This window comes from Eubalaena glacialis, chromosome 5 (genome assembly GCF_028564815.1).
Source record: "Eubalaena glacialis isolate mEubGla1 chromosome 5, mEubGla1.1.hap2.+ XY, whole genome shotgun sequence".
Lineage (NCBI taxonomy): Eukaryota > Metazoa > Chordata > Mammalia > Artiodactyla > Balaenidae > Eubalaena > Eubalaena glacialis.
In genome coordinates this window covers 68258902-68278484 of record NC_083720.1, presented here as the reverse complement: position 1 = coordinate 68278484, position 19583 = coordinate 68258902, and the positions used below count along the sequence as shown (strand labels likewise).

Below are 19583 nucleotides of genomic sequence, written 5' to 3'. Positions count from 1 at the left end.
TGAAGAAATGTCTCTATTTCCTGCTATGGAATATTCTCCAGGACATATTATCAGGTAAAAAAAAAAAAAAAAAAACAAAAGCAAGCACAGAAAGTATGCATAGTATGCCTTATTTATGAAAAGGGGAGTCTAAATTACCAGTATGTATGCTATTTTATTGCCTTTTTTTTAATGGAAAAAATAACCCCCAAACTAAATTTTTTTTTAATTAATTTATTTTATTTTGTTTATTTTTGGCTGCTGTTGGGTCTTTGTTGCTGTGCACGGGTTTTCTCTAGTTGCAGCGAGCGGGGGCTACTCTTCGATGCGGTGTGCAGGCTTCTCACTGCGGTGGCTTTTCTTGTTGTGGAGCACACGCTCTAGGCGCGCGGGCTTCAGTAGCTGTGGCTCGTGGGCTCTAGAGCGCAGGCTCAGTAGCTGTGGTGCATGGGCTTAGTTGCTCCGTGGCATGTGGGATCTTCCCGGACCAGGACTCGAACAAGTGTCCCCTGCATTGGCAGGCGGATTCTTAACCACTATGCCACCAGGAAAGACCCCAAACTAATTTTTTAAACAGTTACCTATGCTAGAGAGAGGGAGTAGGGTAGAGAAGACAGGGATGGGAGCTAAACTTCTCTAAAGTGTTTTGTCTGGTAAAGATCACTTTGGAATCGTGTAAATGTTTTACAAAATTATAAAATAAAAATAATTTCTCAAAATCGAAAGCAAAATGAAACAAATGAAGCTAATTTTACATCTGTTAGATGGTTTATCCATACAATGAGAAATTAAAAGTGACTTTAAAGCATAGACATTTGACTATATATCCCTAGTGGGATATATAATAATGACAAAAAGAAAAACAGAAATCTTAAAACACCTTGATAGCAATATCGACCCTGTTAGTTTTAAACTACACTGTATTCTCTCTATATGTGTGTATACACATATAAGAACAAACCAAAAATGTAATTAATTATGTTAATGAATTAAGAAATAAGATTTTCAGTGTAAGAGATACAAAAAGAAAAGAAACAGTGTTTATCAGAATAACCTATGTATTTTTTCTTAAGAAACAAAAAGTATTTCCTAGCTCTGTCCACTGAAAAGACCTTAAAAATACATCAACCTGTTAAGAATGAGTATCTCTAATGCCCACAGGTCTCTCAATTTTATTTCCTATTAAAAGGAAAGGATCTCCTACTAGAAATGGCTGATTCCCAATCTGGGGCAGGAAATATACTAAATAAACCTGAAACATCTTATTGTAACTAAAAGCAAGGATGCTACAACAGTACCTGGATTATGACAAAAGGACTTCGGAGCCAATTTGAGATGTTTCCACTGGCCAAAGTGAAGTTGAGCACCACGACTTTGCCTACTTTGTTCTTTCCTTCCTTGCATGTCTTCTCCACGTTCTTCCCAATCTCCTGACCTCCTTCCTACCCACTGCTGTCCCTCTTGACACTGAGCACCCACACACTCAAAAAACTCTCCCAACCCCTTTTCTTCCTGTGCTACTGACCACAACTGTCTCACAATTTCCACCTAGAAACTTCACCAACTCATGAGGAGAAGGAAATATTGTCACCTTTAAGCCTTGGTCCTATGCAGAACTTAGAAATATAGTTAAAGAAGTCAGAATCCTCCTAAATAAAGCCTGACCAAAAAAAAAAAAAAAGTCTTATTTTTGCAGATACTAGCATGTCTATCTCTACTTTAATCCTGCCACGTTACCATTCAGTTCCACAGAGTAAAAGAAGTGTAACTGTAGTACAAGTATCTAATTCCCCAATGGATTATGCCCTACCCAAAGAAGATTTCATCATATCCTATATTAGCACCTGTATTGCCTATAAAGAAACCCAATGGAAGCCATTAACTGAATAGTGATACCACAATTCTGGGGCTCCCTGACCCCCACATGTATTTCTTTCATCAAAAGTAAACATTTCATGGAATTCCCTGGTGGTCCAGTGGTTAGGACTCTGCGCTTCCACTATAGAGGACACGGGTTCAATCCCTGGTCAGGGAACTAAGATCCCATAAGCCGTGCAGTGCAGCCAAAAAAAAAAAAAAAAAGTAAACATTTCAGCTACAGGAGAGGGTGCGGAGAAAAGGGAACCCTCTTGCACTGTTGGTGGGAATGTAAATTGATACAACCGCTATGGAGAACAGTATGGAGGTTCCTTAAAAAAACTAAAAATAGAATTACCATATGACCCATCAATCTAACTCTTGGGCATATAACCAGAGAAAACCATAACTCAAAAAGACACATGCAGGCTTCCCTGGTGGCGCAGTGGTTAAGAATCCGCCTGCCAATGCAGGGGACACGGGTTCGAGCCCTGGTCCGGGAAGATCCCACACGCCGCGGAGCAACTAAGCCCGTGTGCCACAACTACTGAGCCTGTGCTCTAGAGCCCACGTGCCTAGAGCCCGTGCTCGGCAACAAGAGAAGCCACTGCAATGAAGCCCGTGCACCACAACCAAGACCCAAAGGAGCCAAAAACAAATAAATAAATTTATTAAAAAAAAAAAAAAAGACACATGCACCCCAATGTTCATTGCGGCACTATTTACAATAGCCAGGTCATGGAAACAACCTAAATGCCCGTTGACAGACGAATGGATAAAGAAGATGTGGTACATATATACAATGGAATATTACTCAGCCATAAAAAGGAACAAAACTGGGTCATTTGTAGAGATGTGAATGGACCTAGAGACTGTCATACAGAGTGAAGTAAGTCAGAAAGAGAAAAACAAATATTGTATATGAATGCATATATGTAGAATCTAGAAAAATGGTAGAGATGAACCTGTTTGCAAGGCAGAAATATAGACACACATAGAGAACAAATGTATGGACACCAAGGGGGGAAAGGAGGGATGGGATGAATTGGGAGATTGGGATTGACATATATACACTAATATGTATAAAATAACTAATGAGAACCTGCTGTATAGCACAGGGAACTCTACTTCACTTTGCTGTACAGCAGAAACTAACACAACATTGTAAAACAACTATACCCCAATTAAAAAAAAAAAACATTTCAGCTACAGACTCAACACATCCCTATCAAAACCCCAAGGGCATTTTTCACACAGAAATAGAACCAAAAAATTCTAAAAGTTTTATGAAACCACAAAAAACCCCAAATAGCCAAAGCAATACTGAGAAAAGAATAAAAATAAAGCTGGAGGTATCACATGCCCTGATTTCAAACTAAATTACAAAGCCACAGTGATCAAAACAGCATGGTATTGGCAGAAAAACAGAGACATACATCAGTGGAACAGAATTTAGAGCCCAGAAACAAACCCACACATATATGGACAATTAATTTATGACAAAGGAGCAAATTTCATACAATGGAAGAAGGACAGTCTCTTCAACTCATTAGTTGGGAAAATTGGGACAATGGGACAGCTACATGCAAAAAGATGAAACTAGGCCATTAGCTCACACCCTAAACAAAAATCAACACAAAATGGATTAAAGACCTCAATGTAAGGCTTGAAACCATAAAACTCCTAGAAGAAAACATAAACAGTACACTCTGACATCGGTCTTCACTCTATATTTCTAGCTATATCTCCTCAGGTAAGGGAAAAGAAATGAAATATCTGATAAGGGGTTAATATCCAAAAAATATAGACAACCCAATTAAACAACAACAACAAAAAAACAATTTAAAAATGCAGAGGAGCTGAATAGGCATTTTTCCAAAGACATTTTTTCATACAGATGGCCAATAGAATATGAAAAGATGTTCAACATCACTAACTATTAGGGAAATGCAAATCAAAACACAATAAGACATCACCTCACGCCTGTTCAAATGGCTAGTATCAAAAAGGCAAGAAAAAACAAGTGTTGGTGAGGATGTGGAGAAAAGGAAAACCATATGCATTGTTGATGGGAATGCAAATTAGTGCAGCCTACTAAGAAAAACAGTACGGAGATTCCTCAAAAAATTAAGAATAAAATTACCATATGATCTAGCTATCCCATTTTTGGGTATTTAATCCAAAGAATATGAAAACACTAATTAGAAAAGATATACACACCTCTATGTTCATTGCAGCATTATTTTCAATAGCCAAGATATGGAAACAACCTAAGTGCCCAACAACAGATGAATGGATAAAGATGTGGTATTTTTACTCAATGGAATACTACTCAGTCATAAAAAAGGTGAACTCTTGCCATCTGCTAAGTGAGACAAGTCAGATGGAGAGATATAAATACCATATGATTTCACTCATATGTGGAATATAAAAAACAAACAAACAAACAAATGAAATAAATGAACAATCCAAAGCAAACCAAAAATGTAGATACAGAAAACAGTAGTGGTTACTTGAGGGTGAAATGGGTAAAATGGATCAACTGTACAGTAACAGATGGAAACTAAATTTTTTGGTGGTGATCACACTGTAGGGTAAACAGAAGTAGAAATATAATGTTGTACACATGAAATATATGTTATAAACCAATGTTACCTCACTGAAAAACAAATTTAAAAAAAAGAAACTAAACATTTCATTCCTGTGGATTTAAGTGCAGCTCTACTTAGCATATCTGTGAATATAAAGATGCTCAACAGTTGTTTGCTTCTTCTGAGAGGCCAAAACCCCTTAGAAACTAGGATTTACCTTTAAACAGGTACAATCTTCAAATCAGACTGTAAGTTTTAATATTCATATATCTTATAGAAACCACAAACTAGCTTTGCTTGCTCTCATGATCTTTAAAAAGCTATAGAGGAGAAAAGAAATAATACCGTTTTTATAAAATAATTGAATCCCAAAATGAAAACTGGTATTTGCTAGAAGTAACAAAGCCAAAGCCAAGAGGTGGGCAACCACTAGGGAGGGCATAGTTATTACAGGCACAGGTCTTACTTACAAGTTGCTTTTCAGTTAACTCAGCTGTAAATTTAATATACTTACTTTCTCTATATTCTATTTCTGCTTCCTTACGAAGTTTTTTCTCTCTGGCAAGAGCTTCAGGGCTTCCCCAAACTTCCAAAGATCTGTGTACACACGACCACCAACAATGACAATTTTAATGACTTTATTATAATCATATTTAAATCTAGATAACTAAAACTATATGAGAATTTAACAACAAAGCATAAGGTCCTTTAGGAAAAATATAAAGCACTTAAATTTTTCTAAATTAAATCTAAACAATAAGAGTAAATTCAACAGCAAATTTTCTCATAAATTATGACTTTTTTTTGCTAACTAGTACATACTAGTAACTCTCAGACAAATTTAGAAATGTAAAAATATTCTGCTTTTAAAACATGTCATTTTAAAAATTCTGAGTCTGTCTAAAATACATTTTTATTAATCCCAAATTCAGCTTGTATTTTTATTCTAAAAGACCTATGTTCTTACTTTGTCTCCACATCTGATCTCAAGTATACAGTAAAGGACTCGGTATCTTCATGAGGACTTCGTCGTCTGATTTTTCGAAGTTGTTCTAGATCACTGAAGAAAGAAACATGTTGAATTTATTCAGACAAGGTTCATATGGTTCATGTACTTAAAAGGATTAAGGGCAGATAAAAGCCACTACACTGATCCTCATTTTAATAGCTAAATCTGTATAGCCTGTAAAAAGCAGTTTAAAGATGACATTTTGTACACAAAAGTGACTTAGAGACAGTTGAAACACTAAGAAGTATTCTTGATGCTCAATATAGATACCATAACATAATATGTAGAGATTCAATTCCTTTGTTAGTGCTTGCATTTTATCTGCTAGGGACACACCATTGCAATGTCTGATGTATGAAGAAAGAAAGTGAAAAGTGGAAAGAACATGGATTAGAGTATTATCCCTCTATTTAAGAATTTAAATTTAAAATTTACAGTCATTTGTTTACATCCAGATTAATACTAAGTGGTAATATCATTCATAGATACCAAGTTATAAAGAATATGTGTCAATTTCATGCTATTTAATTATTTTCCTTTCTCTTAAATTCTGAAAGGTTTATACATTCATCAAGTCACTGCTAAATAGTCATACTAAATTTGATCATTGGTCTTCCTAAGGAAAGTTTGTAATAGCAACGAAAAGACCTATAAATAAAAATCTGGGGCGTTTCCTGGTGGCCTAATGGTTAGTATTCCAGGCTCTCACTGCCATGGCCTGGGCTCAATCCCTGGTCAGGGATAAGATCCTGCAAGCTGTGTGGCGCAGTCAAAAAATAAATAAATAAAAAGTAAAAATAAAATAAAATAAGTTCAACAATCAACTATCACACATCAATTAAAATAAAGTCTGGACCAAGTAACAAAAGATATATATTCTGGTTCCCTCTCTGTCATTGACTCACTAAATAAGCTAGGTCATCACTCTTTATTATGTTCCCTGGCCTATAATGTGGAGATAGCAATACCTAACCTACTTAACTCACAAAATTTTTGAATGTGAAACAGAATATAGTTTTATATCATTATTATAATTGGTTGTTGTTTCAATAGTTATGGAAGTTATGACCATAGAAGATATGACCATGGGCTGGGGGTGTGGTGGGGGAGGCTAGATCATCTGATGTCAAAATTGCCAAGAAATCTTCCACATAAATATGGTTTTTCTAGGTAAACACACAAAAGAGGGGGAAAAGTTTAAATCTGTGAAAAATACCTCACTAAATCTCTTTAATTACAAGATACCAGAAAGAAGGAAAATAATTTATACTCAACATGAATCACAGCTGGAGTGTGAACATAAACATAATAAAACTGCTTTACCAAAAAAACCAAAATTTTAAAGTTATACAAATATGCAAATAATCTTATTGATAATTTTGCTACATATTAACATAACAATAAAACTCCTAAGGTTCTTGTGTGACACAAAGATATTGAAGAACCTACCTTTTTGAGTTAAAGGAGCCAAGAAACACTGGAACTGCTCGTGCTGGAGCAGCCGTCAGTTTAGTAAGCTAACAATTTTAACATTTTTTTTAACTGAATAAAAATACTTCTTCAATTTAGGAAGGAGCCATGGTAAAGTTTCCACATGGATGGTAGTGGGTAACAAATTCTAGGAAACAACTGGTTATTTAGATTAGATAGAGCAAACTACCCCATTTTTAAAAAGTTACTGTACCTGGATTTGAGGCAGAACTCATTCATTGCTCTGACTCCAGTGATGAAATTATTCTGAGTGTACTTTGGTCCATATTCCCTCTTTTTAAGGACGGCTTTGACTAAAACCAAAAATATAGGAAAACATGCTAAATATGCACATTGGAAGTCACATTTGAAGATGAACATATGCTGAGTTTTAAGTGGATTCACTAATGAATTCCAAAGAAAACTGTTTTTCCTGATGCACTGAATGGCGTCAGAAAAAAAAAGTTTACTCCAAGTACAGAATAGGACAGAATTACACTTGTAACCACCCAGCTTTATCTCCATAGTTCATCAGTAACTGATGACAAAATGTCAGCCCTTTGTCTAAAGGATACCTTGTATAGGTATTACTGGTCTGTTTAAATCGTACTAGTACAATTTAAATTGCTTAGGGTCTAAATGAAAATGAACTGAAGTTTCAATAAAAAATTAGACGCTGGTTCGGTGTTTTACAAACACTGGTGAAACCAGCATTTTATAAAAAATGAAAATAGAAAGTAATCAAAGAGTACTGCACATAATGAAGAATAAGCACTTTTTGTGAAAACTTTTGTTTCAGTTACACATAAAAATCTATATATATATATACTAGATCATTAGTATTTATTAAGTGGGTTGCAGTCAAAAAAGTCTGAAAGTCATTGGACAATCTCACATAATGTAACAGAGATGAAGTAACTATAATGAACATTTTTATCAGTTAAAAATTATAGGAAGTTAATTATAGACTATAGGTAAAATACTCCCTTCTAAATTTTTCCTATTATCAAGTATCAACCTGTTCATAAAAAAGCCAGAGACATCAATAATAAAATAAAACACCAATTTGGCATCAATTATAGTCTATGAATTAAAAATTACAGTCAACATTGGTCTGTTCATTTTTATACAGTGAGACTTTTGGTCACAAAACATAGATAAATAACATAAGCAAATCTCTGAAAATTGTCACCTAGTCACTTCATATTCTATTCTAATGTCTAGTAACTATTGAGTTTTCTATTGTACTTACAAGTTGAAAGAATAAATTAAGACTAAAATTATCCATCACTACAGTAGGTAAAAAGACTCTTAAAATAACACACGAACTATTAAAATCAAATGTACAAATAATAGTTAACAAGAACATTTCAAAAATAAAGTTCAATATAAAAACCAAAACCTTATTTGAAAAAAAGTATATAAAGAAGTTCAGGTTTCTCTTTGCATGAGTTTCTCTAAACTACCTTACTCTAAAAATCCTAAAATTCTAAATCCAAATAAACTTCTCTGGATCAGAGAGGAGAATTACATCGCTCTTCAAAAAGATTAGTTTTTTTTTTTACATTACTTTTTAATAATTTCTTCAAAGTAGCTAGAAATCCCTGTTGGCCTGTCCTAGCCCAGATTACTGATGATAAGACAACATTAAGTATTCTTAATTGTGACTGTACACTATCATCTCCAAAGTTATCCTAGAAAAGAAGTCCCATTTTTAGCACGATTTTATAGGGAGGAAACTAAGGCTCAGAGAAATAAAGTAAACTGCCCAAAGCCATACAGCTAGTATGTCCTGAAGTTACAAATTGAATCCACTTTTGTCTGACACCAAAGCCATGGTGCTCCTAATCACAGAATTAGTACCTCCGTGAAACATGCTACTTTGGAGATGGGAGCCATAGCGTGTTATAAAGAAGAGAGCTGCAAACAAGAATTCCTTCATCACTCAATCACTCCCAGAAAAGGAAATCAGACAAGAATGTCCAAACTCTACCTGGATTTGAACAAGCTGTAGGTGTAGGCCTCTTGTTCTTTATTAATCACATTACTTTTCTAAAAATGACAAAGCAATTGATGATTTTTATTTGCCATTACTCCTTTCTTTGGGCTTTTGAAAAAAGAACTTCCATAAAATTTATGACCAAAATGCAAAGTAAACTTCAATAGAAAATTAGTTTATAAATAGAATAAATCTTTATGGTCAATATATTTAAAGAAAAATGAATATACCCTTATAACTATAAAGAGCTCTATATAAACTAACTTTATATATTTAATTCAAAACACCATTATAATAAAAAATAGAAAATATATTTACCTCTTACTTGGAGAGGTTCTTGCTTAATAAGTGGAGCTTTCAGTTCTGCACCAATATTCTCTGCTGTAAAGTTCATTTTTAAAAAGTTATATTAAGCAGTTGTTTTCATACAAACCTATAAACTTAATATTAGCTGACAATCTGGCAATGTATAAAAAAGATAATATTATCACAGACCAAGTTGGATTTATCCTAGGAATGAAAGAGTAGTTAAACATTAGAAAAGCTATTAATTCCCCTCATTAACAGATTGAAGGAGAAAAACTATAGAATCATTTCAGGAGCTAAACAAAGAGCATTAAATAAAATTCAGCACCCATGCAAGTTTCAAACCTTTTTAAGAAAATTAGGACAAAAAGGAATTTCCTTAAAGGGTAAAGCAAACCTATAACAAACATTGCATTCAATGGTGAAAATTTAGATGCATCGCTTTAAAACAAGGGCACGTGCTGTCGATTCTTCCACCCAAAACTGTTCTATAGATACTATTCAATGAAGAAAGGATGACGATTAAGTGGTTACTGGACCAACTGTACAACTCCCTCCCCTCCAAAAAATTTAATGAAAGAAAACTGGAATCTACCTCACACCATAAACAACCAATTCCAGGCAAATTAATGACTTAATTAGGAGAAGATATATCCAGCAAATATAACCAACAAAGGATAACTATCAAGAATATTTAACAATTCCTCCGGATCTATTAACAAAAAGACAACCCATTAGAAAAAATAAGGGCAGAAGACAAGAACAAACTTGCACAGGAAAGGAAATACAAATAACCAATAAACATATGAAGAGATGATAGCCTCATTATTAACAGAATCCAAATGAAATCACAAGATGCTGTTTTACAGCCATCAGATTACAAAAAATAAAAAAATATGATAATACCTAATGTTGGCAAGGGTATGGAGCAACGGGAACTCATACACTGCTGGTAGAAATATAAACAGGCACAATTACCTTGGTAAACAAGTTGGCACTATCTAATAAAGTTGAACACAAGCATAACCCATTACCTAGCAATTCTACTGCTAGGTCAATATACTTGGCACATAGAAACTTGTACAAGGGTACAAGGAGAGAGGTATATGAACACTCGTTCAAAGCAGTACTGCGTTCTGTTGTTTCAAACTGGAAACAACCCAAATGTCCATCAGCATGAGAACAGATAAACAAACCATGTTATATTCATACAACAACATTTCATGGGGGTTGGGGGATGAATTGGGAGATTGGGATTGACATATATACACTACTATGTATAAAATAGGTAACTAATGAGAACCTACTGTACAGCACAGGGAACTCTACTCGGTGCTCTGTGGTGACCTAAATGGGAAAGAAACCCAAAAAAGAGGGGATATATGTATACGTATGGCTGATTCACTTTGCTATACAGCAGAAACTGACATAGCAGTGTAAAGCAACTACACTCCAATTAAAAAAAAAAAATTCATACAGCAGTGAAGAAGAATAAACATAATGGCTATCTTTCTTTGAGCAAGCACTATCCTAAGCACTTTACATGCATCAACTCAATTCACACAACCACCCCCAAAAGTACATGCTATAATTATCTCCACAAAAATTAATGAACTAGACACATACACCATTAAGCTAAATCATAGCAAACAATTTTAATGAAAAAAGTAAATCACAAAAGAATACATACAATAGGGGCTTCCCTGGTGGCGCAGTTGTTAAGAATCCTCCTGCCAATGCAGGGGACATGGGTTCGAGCCCTGGTCCGGGAAGATCCCACATGCCGCGGAGCAGCTAAGCCCGTGCGCCACAACTACTGAGCCTGCACTTTAGAGCCCGCGAGCCACAACTACTGAAGCCTGCGCACCTAGAGCCCGTGCTCCTCAACAAGAGAAGTCACGGCAATGAGAAGCCCGTGCACCACAACGAAGAGTAGCCCCAACTCGCCAAAACTAGAGAAAGCCCACATGCAGCAACGAAGACCCAACACAGCCAAATAAACAATAAATAAATAAATAAAATTAAAAGTTTAAAAAAAAAAAAGAATGCAAGGTTCTCAGGTTAGGTGGTAAATTCCCAGGCGTTGATTTTATTATGCTTTTAACTTACATATACATAGCATGTATTCTTTTATATGTATCAAATATTTTGTAATAAAAATCTCACCCTTAAAACCTTTTCTCTTATTATATTTATATCTTCATTCAATAATATAACATTTTGGAGCTTATTAACAATAGCTAACATTTACTAAGTATTTACCATGTGTCACATACAGTACACTATGTGTTTTACATGCATTATTTCATTTAATCCTCACAAAACTGCTCTGAGGTAAGTACTATTATTATCTTCATCTTATTCAGGAAGTTTTGGAACTTTCCTCAAAGTCACACAGCTAGTATTTTAAACATGGAAGTACAGTCAGGATTGAAACCCAAGTCATTTCGATTAGTCTCCTCTCTTAACCACTCTCCTACATTACGTCTATGTTTAAAATAATACTTGATTTATAAGTAGATATTTGTGTATTTTTGGGAAAAGAGGATAGAAGTGAAAACTGGATCAGCAACATGAAGATCACTGGCAACCTTTTGACAACAGCAGTTTCAGCAGGAAGAGTAGGGACGGAGCAACAGGTTGAGGTGAGAATGGGAGATGAGGAAGTGAAAGCAATATCTGGACTTTCAGTAAGAGCTGGAAAAGAGAATGGAATCAAGGAAATATTGATTTTATTTTATATAGAGGTGGAAATGATGAAATAAATGGAAATGAACCATTTCTACATATTTAGAATATGAGTATATACAAATGATAGGCAACATCATGAAACCTGACTGACTACTTGGTTACCTGATTTAGACTTCTGCCACCTTATTGTCTGACTTCAGTTTACCATCCTTTTTTTCCTTTGTTTTTATTTTTCTTTTGCCTATCCTGCCATCTGTTAGATTCATAAAGTTTTCTATATCCTCCTCTCACCCCACGCCCATGCTGGCTTCGAATTTATAAGATTATAGTTCTATTGTTTTCATGATTCCATTTAGAAATTTAACATACATACTTTCCTATAAATCTTTCTAACCATCTGTTAAGTCATTCCCCATCTCTACCTTCCTCTGAACAAGAAAAAAACCTTTAACCACTGAAAACTTCTTCTATCTTATTACTCTTTTTTTTTAAAATCTTTTTAATTTTTCATACTTTATTCCTTATATTGATAGGTTAAGTAAAATTTTCCTAAGTACTGATTCACAGATAATGTTTATAAGCGGCACACAAAACATTCAGTTTCACAAACAGTAATATCCAATGATCCCCTTAAATGCAATTTTAAATCCTTACTTTACGCTAAGTGTAAGAATAATACAGTAAGCTAAATACACACAAAACCTGTATATGCTGAACTACAAAAGTGGTTTCCATAGCCACACATGGTCTTAGTCAAGTACACATTTCCACAATGAACAAGTACTAACAAATATGTTAATAAAACACTACCCCAAATGCTTATCTTACCATCAGCTTTTTCAGCAATTCCATTCCTGCTACTGAAAACACTTACATTTAGAAGCTTTAATTTGACCTGGGAAAATGAGCTCTCTTAAAACCTGACAAACAGTATAAGCCCCAAAGATTTTAAATCAAATAGGTCTTCCAACACAGAAGCATTCATAGGAAACTTTTAGTTTCTCAAAAAAATAAAAAAATTAAAATCAAAAAAATCACTCGTTATCTAAAGAAGAGTATTAAAACAAATTATCTTAAGACAAACACTCTTTAAAAAGGCTGTATTTTCTATCATTTTCTCCTTAAAAGAAACACAAACCAGTTCACTATCTTTTAATAACTTAGACTACTGTAATCTAAAAACTTTAGAAACATGAAACACATGTCTTAGCTATCAAAGGTACCATTTAGATTTCACATATTAAACAGCCACAGTACAGCCTACAATGGCAAAAAATCAGAAGGAACTGAATGGTCTGCAAGGTACTTTGACGTACATGTGGTCATTAAAATCCAGTAAGTAATTCAAAGTATGGTAATATAATGGCAGGCAATTAAAGGCTCAAATAACACTCTAAAATGGAAGACATGAAAATAAAGACTGAAAACTTTGTGGTTCTCTATCTTTCATTGACATAGCTAGATATCAGAACCTTACTGTGGAAAATATAGTTATTAAATATGGTTCCCCCAGAAAATAATGAAGCTTCAGAAAGTACAAAAGGTGTCAAGATCCATAGTTTGCTTCATCAAATGCTCTTCTAGCTCGTTTCAATTCTTCATTCATAGTAAGCAAGTCTTTAACCCTAGCAAACTTTCTTGGGTCCTTTCGAATCAAGAAGACGATATCTTCAACTTGTACCCGACCTTGTCTTCCAATTGACATTGCCTTGTGAGTCATTTCAGTGATGAACTCTATGACAAGGTCTTCAAGAATATCTACTGACTCAGTATAAGGATTCTGGTCATCCCCAAACCCATACATCATATACCGTAATTCTTTAGAAAAAAGTCTCTTTCTTTTACCCTGTCCACCTTCTGCACCTCCTCCAATTTCTTCATTTTCTTCCTCAAAGGTGGGGTCTTCTTCTTCATCTGCCATCCCAGCAGCCAGCCCTATCTTATTACTCTTGACTAAAATTTTAGCATTTAATATAAAATGTTTATTATTTTTACTATCAATAATTAACTTTACCAACACATTTTATCCATTTCTTGCTTCTCACTGTCCCTTTTATATCCCAACGCTTCTTTCCCTGAGTTTACTCTGCATCTTATAGAAATACATATTTGAATAGTTTTTTCTTAATGTGGGTAGGTTAGTAGTAAATGATAGTCATCTTTATATATGTGAAATGTTTTTATTTTTGCCTTCCCTCTAGAATGATTATTTAGACAAGTATAAAATTCTAGGGTAACATTTATTTTTCTTCTTACCCTTTCCTGGCTATTACTCCAAATCACTCCTCCCTTATTTTCTGCATATTGTTGCAGATAAAAAGTCTACTTCAAGAGAGCAACAATTGTACTGATAGCAGGCTGACTTTCTCTTTGGAAACTTTTAAGTTGGGTTGTTTCTTGTTTCAGTTTTGAAATCTATGGGTTTCTTTTCATTTACCCTGTTTAGTACTAAAAGTGTATTTTTGATCTGAAGATCCTTGCTTTTCTCAAATTCTGAAAAATTCTCATTCATTATCTCTTTATATATAATTTCTCCACCATTTCTCTATTCTCTCTCTCTCTCTCTCTCTCTCTCTCTCTCTCTCTGAAACGCCTATTAAATATAGGCTAGAGCTTCATGCCTTTTTAAAGCTTTTTCATTTTCTTGGAAAATCTTTTTGCTTTCCTATGCTCATTCAGGGTGAATTTCAATTTACTAATTCTCTACTTGACTATGGCTATTTATTAAATTCTTACTTCAGTGATTACACTTTCATTTGTAAGCTCTATAGTTGGCTCTTTCCCAGATTTCCTTGTTCTGCTTTTATTTCTGCCAGTTTGTGTTTCAAAATATGAGTACTTCATTTACTCTTTTGAAGATATTAAACTTATTTAAAGCAATTCAGGGGACTTCCCTGGTGGTGCAGTGGTTAAGAATCCGCCTGCCGATGCAGGGGACATGGGTCTGAGCCCTGGTCCGGGAAGATTCCGTATGCCGCGGAGCAACTAAGCCCGTGCGCCACAACTACTGAGCCTTCGCTCTAGAGCCTGCAAGCCACAACTACTGAGCTCGCGAGCCACAACTACTGAAGCCCGCGCGCCTAGAGCCCCTGCTCCGCAACAAGAGAAGCCACCACAAAAAAAAAAAAAGAAGCCACCACAATAAGAAGCCCGGCCACCGCAACGAAGAGTAGCCCCCTCTCACCACAACTAGAGAAAGCCCGCACACAGCAACAAAGACCCAACACAGCCAAAAATAAATAAATTAATTAATAAAAATAAATAAATAAAGCAATTCAGGCTGTTATTTTAACATCATCTGGAGTTAATTCATATTTGATTGTTGATTTTGCTGGCTTTCTTAGCATTAGGATTTACTGAGATATAACTGACACATAATGTTTTGTAAGTTTAAGGTATATAACATACTGATTCGATTCATTTATATATTGCAATATGATCCTTCGTGCACTTTTAAATTTTAGAATTTGCAAACTTATTCTGAAGGATATATCCTTTCACTCTTCTCCTCATGCTCTAGTGCCCAGAACTCAATCTGACCCTTCTGTCCTGAACCAGACCTCACACTGCCAGTTTGAAATTCCGACCCCTCAGTTCAGTCTCCAAGCCAGCAAACAGCAGGTTTCAGTTCACGTTCTTCCTCTTGCCTCCCTACCCAACAGCCTCCTACAAGACAGAACCTCAGGTAACAAATGGAAGAGGCTAGTTTCAGCCTCCTGTTTGAGGGTGGGTGGCTAAGTTCATGCAGTGAGTCTGACTCCAATACCCGGGTATGCATGGAGCACTTATAGATCCATTACCCCAAACAAGCCAAACTCCTGGCTGCCAGTGCCTGCTTACAAACCCAGAGCCTGGCATGTTCTGTTCCACTTCTTGGACATAACATACCTTTTTTTGAGTCCAACTACTCCTTCAGTTTTCTCTTTGTATATTTTGTCTATCACTCCAATAAGTGAGAAGCAGAACAGTTACCTCAGAGCATTCATTCAACAACGCTATTGCTATCTTGATCAGAATTTCTCCCTATCCACTGATTTCCTTTCTTTTAATGCTCTTATGTATAAATTAAATGTCAACAGAATAGGCATTAACAAAAGCAAAACTCTCTGAAATAAAAGCAAAAAATTCTTACATGTAATTCTTAGTATATCTCTTACTTTTCAGCAAAAGCCACTGGTGAAATGACTTAACATGGTACTTTTTTTTCTTTTTTTTTTTTAACATCTTTATTGGAGTATGATTGCTTCACAATGTTGTGTTAGTTTCTGCTGTATAACAAAGTGAATCAGCTATATGTATACTTATATCCCCATATCCCCTCCCTCTTGCGTCTCCCTCCCACCCTCCCTATCCCACCCCTCTAGGTGGTCACAGAGCACCAAGCTGATCTCCCTGTGCTATGCAGCTGCTTCCCACTAGCTATCTATTTTACATGTGGTAGTGTATATATGTAAATGCTACTCTTTCACTTCGTCCCAGCTTACCGTTCCCCCTCCCTGTGTCCTCAAGTCCATTCTCTACGTCTGTGTCTCTATTCCTGTCCTGCCCTTGTCTGTGCCTCTATTCCTGTCCTGCCCCTAGGTTCATTAGAACCATTTTTTTTTTTTTCAGATTCCATATATATGTGTTAACATACGGTTTTGTTTTTCTCTTTATGACTTACTTCACTCTGTATGACAGACTCTAGGTCCATCCACCTCACTACAAATAACTCAATTTCGTTTCTTTTTATGGCTGAGTAATATTCCATTGTATATATGTGCCACATCTTCTTTATCCATTCATCTGTCGATGGACACTTAGGTTGCTTCCAACATGGTATGTTTTGATAACTAAAACGTACAGAAAATCCAAAAAGGCTTTATTTTAACTATTCATCAGATCCTAAGTAGGTTATGATGGCATATTAGTAAAAAAAAAAAAAAAAAAAAAGGCTTAAAAACACTTCTATTTAATTAATTAATAACTATGGCTTATAACATTTGACATTGATCAGTTAAATAACTGATATTTTATTTTTGTCTACCTACACAGCAAACTAATTCTAAAGCATCTTTATCTATAGAATCTATATATCAATTACTTAAAAATTTTGTTTTGGGGAATAGAGCCCTGGGCAGAGAAAAGTGAAGGGACAGGGTGGTAGAATAATAAGCTTTCAACACTCACCTAGTGTCTGAACAACTGAAATCTACTGTCTAAAGTTTCACAGACAACCCTCCTTTCTACAATGATCAAAGTCATTCAAACAAATCACATAAAATAAGTTGCTCTAAAACTGATACTTCTGGATATTCTTCTCACCACAAACTGTCTAGACATTGCTAATTATATAGTGTTACGAATCACAGGGAGGTTTCTGGTAGCCTAGTGGTTAGGATTCTGGGCTTTCACTGCTATGGCCCAGGTTCAGTCCCTGGTTTGGGAAACTGAGATCCCACAAGCCACCCAGTGCAGCAAAAAAGAATCACAAACAAGAAATGCTAGTAAATGGCTCAAACACATGTATGAATACTTTTTTTGTACACCACCATCTTAATAAACTTACACTGGATCACTGGAGTAGAATCTTTATGATTTCCATAAGTAACCAGACATTCTATCCATGAATATCTCTAGAAATTTGTTTTAAGCTCAAGCCCTGGCTGTTTGCCACACATCTGCTGTCATTAGCAAAATTAAAACTGATTTTACTAAAATTTAAAACATCTGAATGCTCCTTAAAAACTTAAGGATTCCTTAGCAAGTCTCTGCCTCTTAATGAGCTGTTTCTGACTTTATCATGTGATCTGAATTATTTAGAAGTCAATCTCAAACACTTAAATATACAAATTATCTTTCAATCAAGCAATTACTTGCTGTCTATCTGATGGCTAACAAGGTCTAATTTGGCCTAAGCAAATTCTGAAAACTTGAGCCCAAAATAAAACCATCAATAAACACTGTACTCCTAATATAATAAAATAAACTAACATCTTAATTTCAGTCAGCAGAGAAAAAAGAAATCTAGTCACAGATTTCAATTTCAAGCCTTTTGTATAGTGGAACCAATATTAAATATTTTTGCCTGAGTCGATGTTCACCTCAGAAGAGCATTATAACATGTTTTACCTTTAATTATATTATTTCATCACCTGTTTCTTCTCCCATTTCAACGTTCTAATAAATATGCTTATTTCTGGAACTTAGGGACTCATGACACTCTCCATTCCTTCATCCTCTAATATCAAACTCTCAATCTGTATTTACCCCAGCAGTTCTCCATCACCACAAGGAAAAGAGAAGAAACTGGCTAAAACTGCATAGTAAGCCCAAGAGAAGATGAGGCTTAGCGAAAAGGATGAAAAGCAGGCATCATAAACATAAACACAGGTTTCTCAAGGAATCTGTAAAATCTTCCCGGTGAAAGACATCCGACTATAGGAAAGATAGTCTTGAAATGTTTATTATTCTTCTTCAAATACTCTCTTCTCCTAACACCATACTCTCCTTGGCTCTTCTCTTACCTCTCCAGACTGCACCTCCTCAAGTATTCTTTGCAAGCTCCTCCTCTTCCACCTGTCCCTTACTCACTGGGGATTTTGTACTAGCTCTTATCTCCCCAATCTAAACTCTCTCCCTATAATGTCTCAAACACACTCATGACTTCAGTTACCACCTGGGTGTAGCTAATAACTCCTAAATCTCTATCCCCAGGTTAGAACTCTATGCATTCACTTATTTACAAAATATTAAACCCCTACTATGTGCAAACCACTGCTCTAGGCACTGAAGTTCCTGCTATCACGAGGCTTGGAAACGGGGAGAAAAATAAAGCAGATACTGAAAGTAACAGTCAGTAATAAGTGTTAGCTACACAGAGAATTAAAATGAGTGTAATATTAAAGACTGACTGGGTGTGCAGAGCTGACATGTCATTTAAGGTGTAAATGACCAGGACTTCCCTGGTGGCGCAGTGGTTTAGAATCCGCCTGCCAATGCAGGGGACATGGGTTCCCTGGTCCAGGAAGAGCCCACATGCTGCAGAGCAACTAAGCCTGTGCGCCACAACTACTGAGCCTGTGCTCTAGAGCCCACGAGCCACAACTACTGAGCCTGAGTGCTGCAACTACTGAAGCCGCGAGCCTCAAGCCCATGCTCCACAACAAGAAGCCACCTCAATGAGAAGCCCACGTACCACAATGAAGAGTAGCCCCCACTCACCACAACCAGAGAAAGCCCGCGCGCAGCAACAAAGACCCAATGCAGCCAAAAAATAAATAAATAAATAAATAAATTTATATTAAAAAAAAAAAAGATGTAAATGACCAAAAGGGTCAGCCACATGAAGAAGGGCATCTTGGAAAGAAAAAGCAACTAGAGCAAACACCCTAAAACAAGAATAAGTTTGGTATTTTCTAAGAACCAAAAGGAGACTGGTTTGGCTGAAATATAATGAGAAAGTAAGAGTGGAAGCAAGGAGCCCCGGGAGAGGCTACTGCAGTAATCCAGCCAAGAGATCATGTCTCACAGTAGAAAAGTAGTATAACCAACTGCCTACTAGTCATCTGTTAAGATGCCCCAGAGGCACCTATGATTCAGATGTCCAAGACTGAATCCTCACCTTCTCATTAATATATACTCCAGCTTTGGTATTCCTAATTTTATTTTTTTATAGATTAATTATTTTATTTATTTACTT

At 35.6% G+C, this 19583-nt stretch overlaps 2 protein-coding genes across 2 annotated transcripts in view; both read right to left on the bottom strand.

The window, feature by feature from the left end:
- SLC30A9 (solute carrier family 30 member 9) overlaps positions 1 to 19583 on the bottom strand; it is a 75171-nt gene that overhangs the window by 41473 nt on the left and 14115 nt on the right. The window contains exons 3-6 of the mRNA XM_061191341.1: positions 9224 to 9286; positions 7121 to 7220; positions 5395 to 5487; positions 4942 to 5024 (exon numbers count right to left, since the gene is read on the bottom strand). Of these exons, the coding sequence (XP_061047324.1) occupies positions 4942 to 5024; positions 5395 to 5487; positions 7121 to 7220; positions 9224 to 9286 (339 nt within the window). The remainder of the gene's footprint in view (positions 1 to 4941; positions 5025 to 5394; positions 5488 to 7120; positions 7221 to 9223; positions 9287 to 19583) is intronic.
- On the bottom strand, positions 13449 to 13828 carry LOC133092114 (transcription initiation factor TFIID subunit 13-like). Its single transcript, XM_061191340.1, has one exon. The coding sequence runs from the start codon at positions 13821 to 13823 to the stop codon at positions 13449 to 13451; it is 375 nt and encodes a 124-aa protein (XP_061047323.1). The 5' UTR covers positions 13824 to 13828.

Coding starts and splice junctions, on each gene's coding strand:
- LOC133092114 (XM_061191340.1), bottom strand. CDS start 13,823: ATGGCAGATGAAGAAGAAGACCCCACCTTTGAGGAAGAAAATGAAGAA.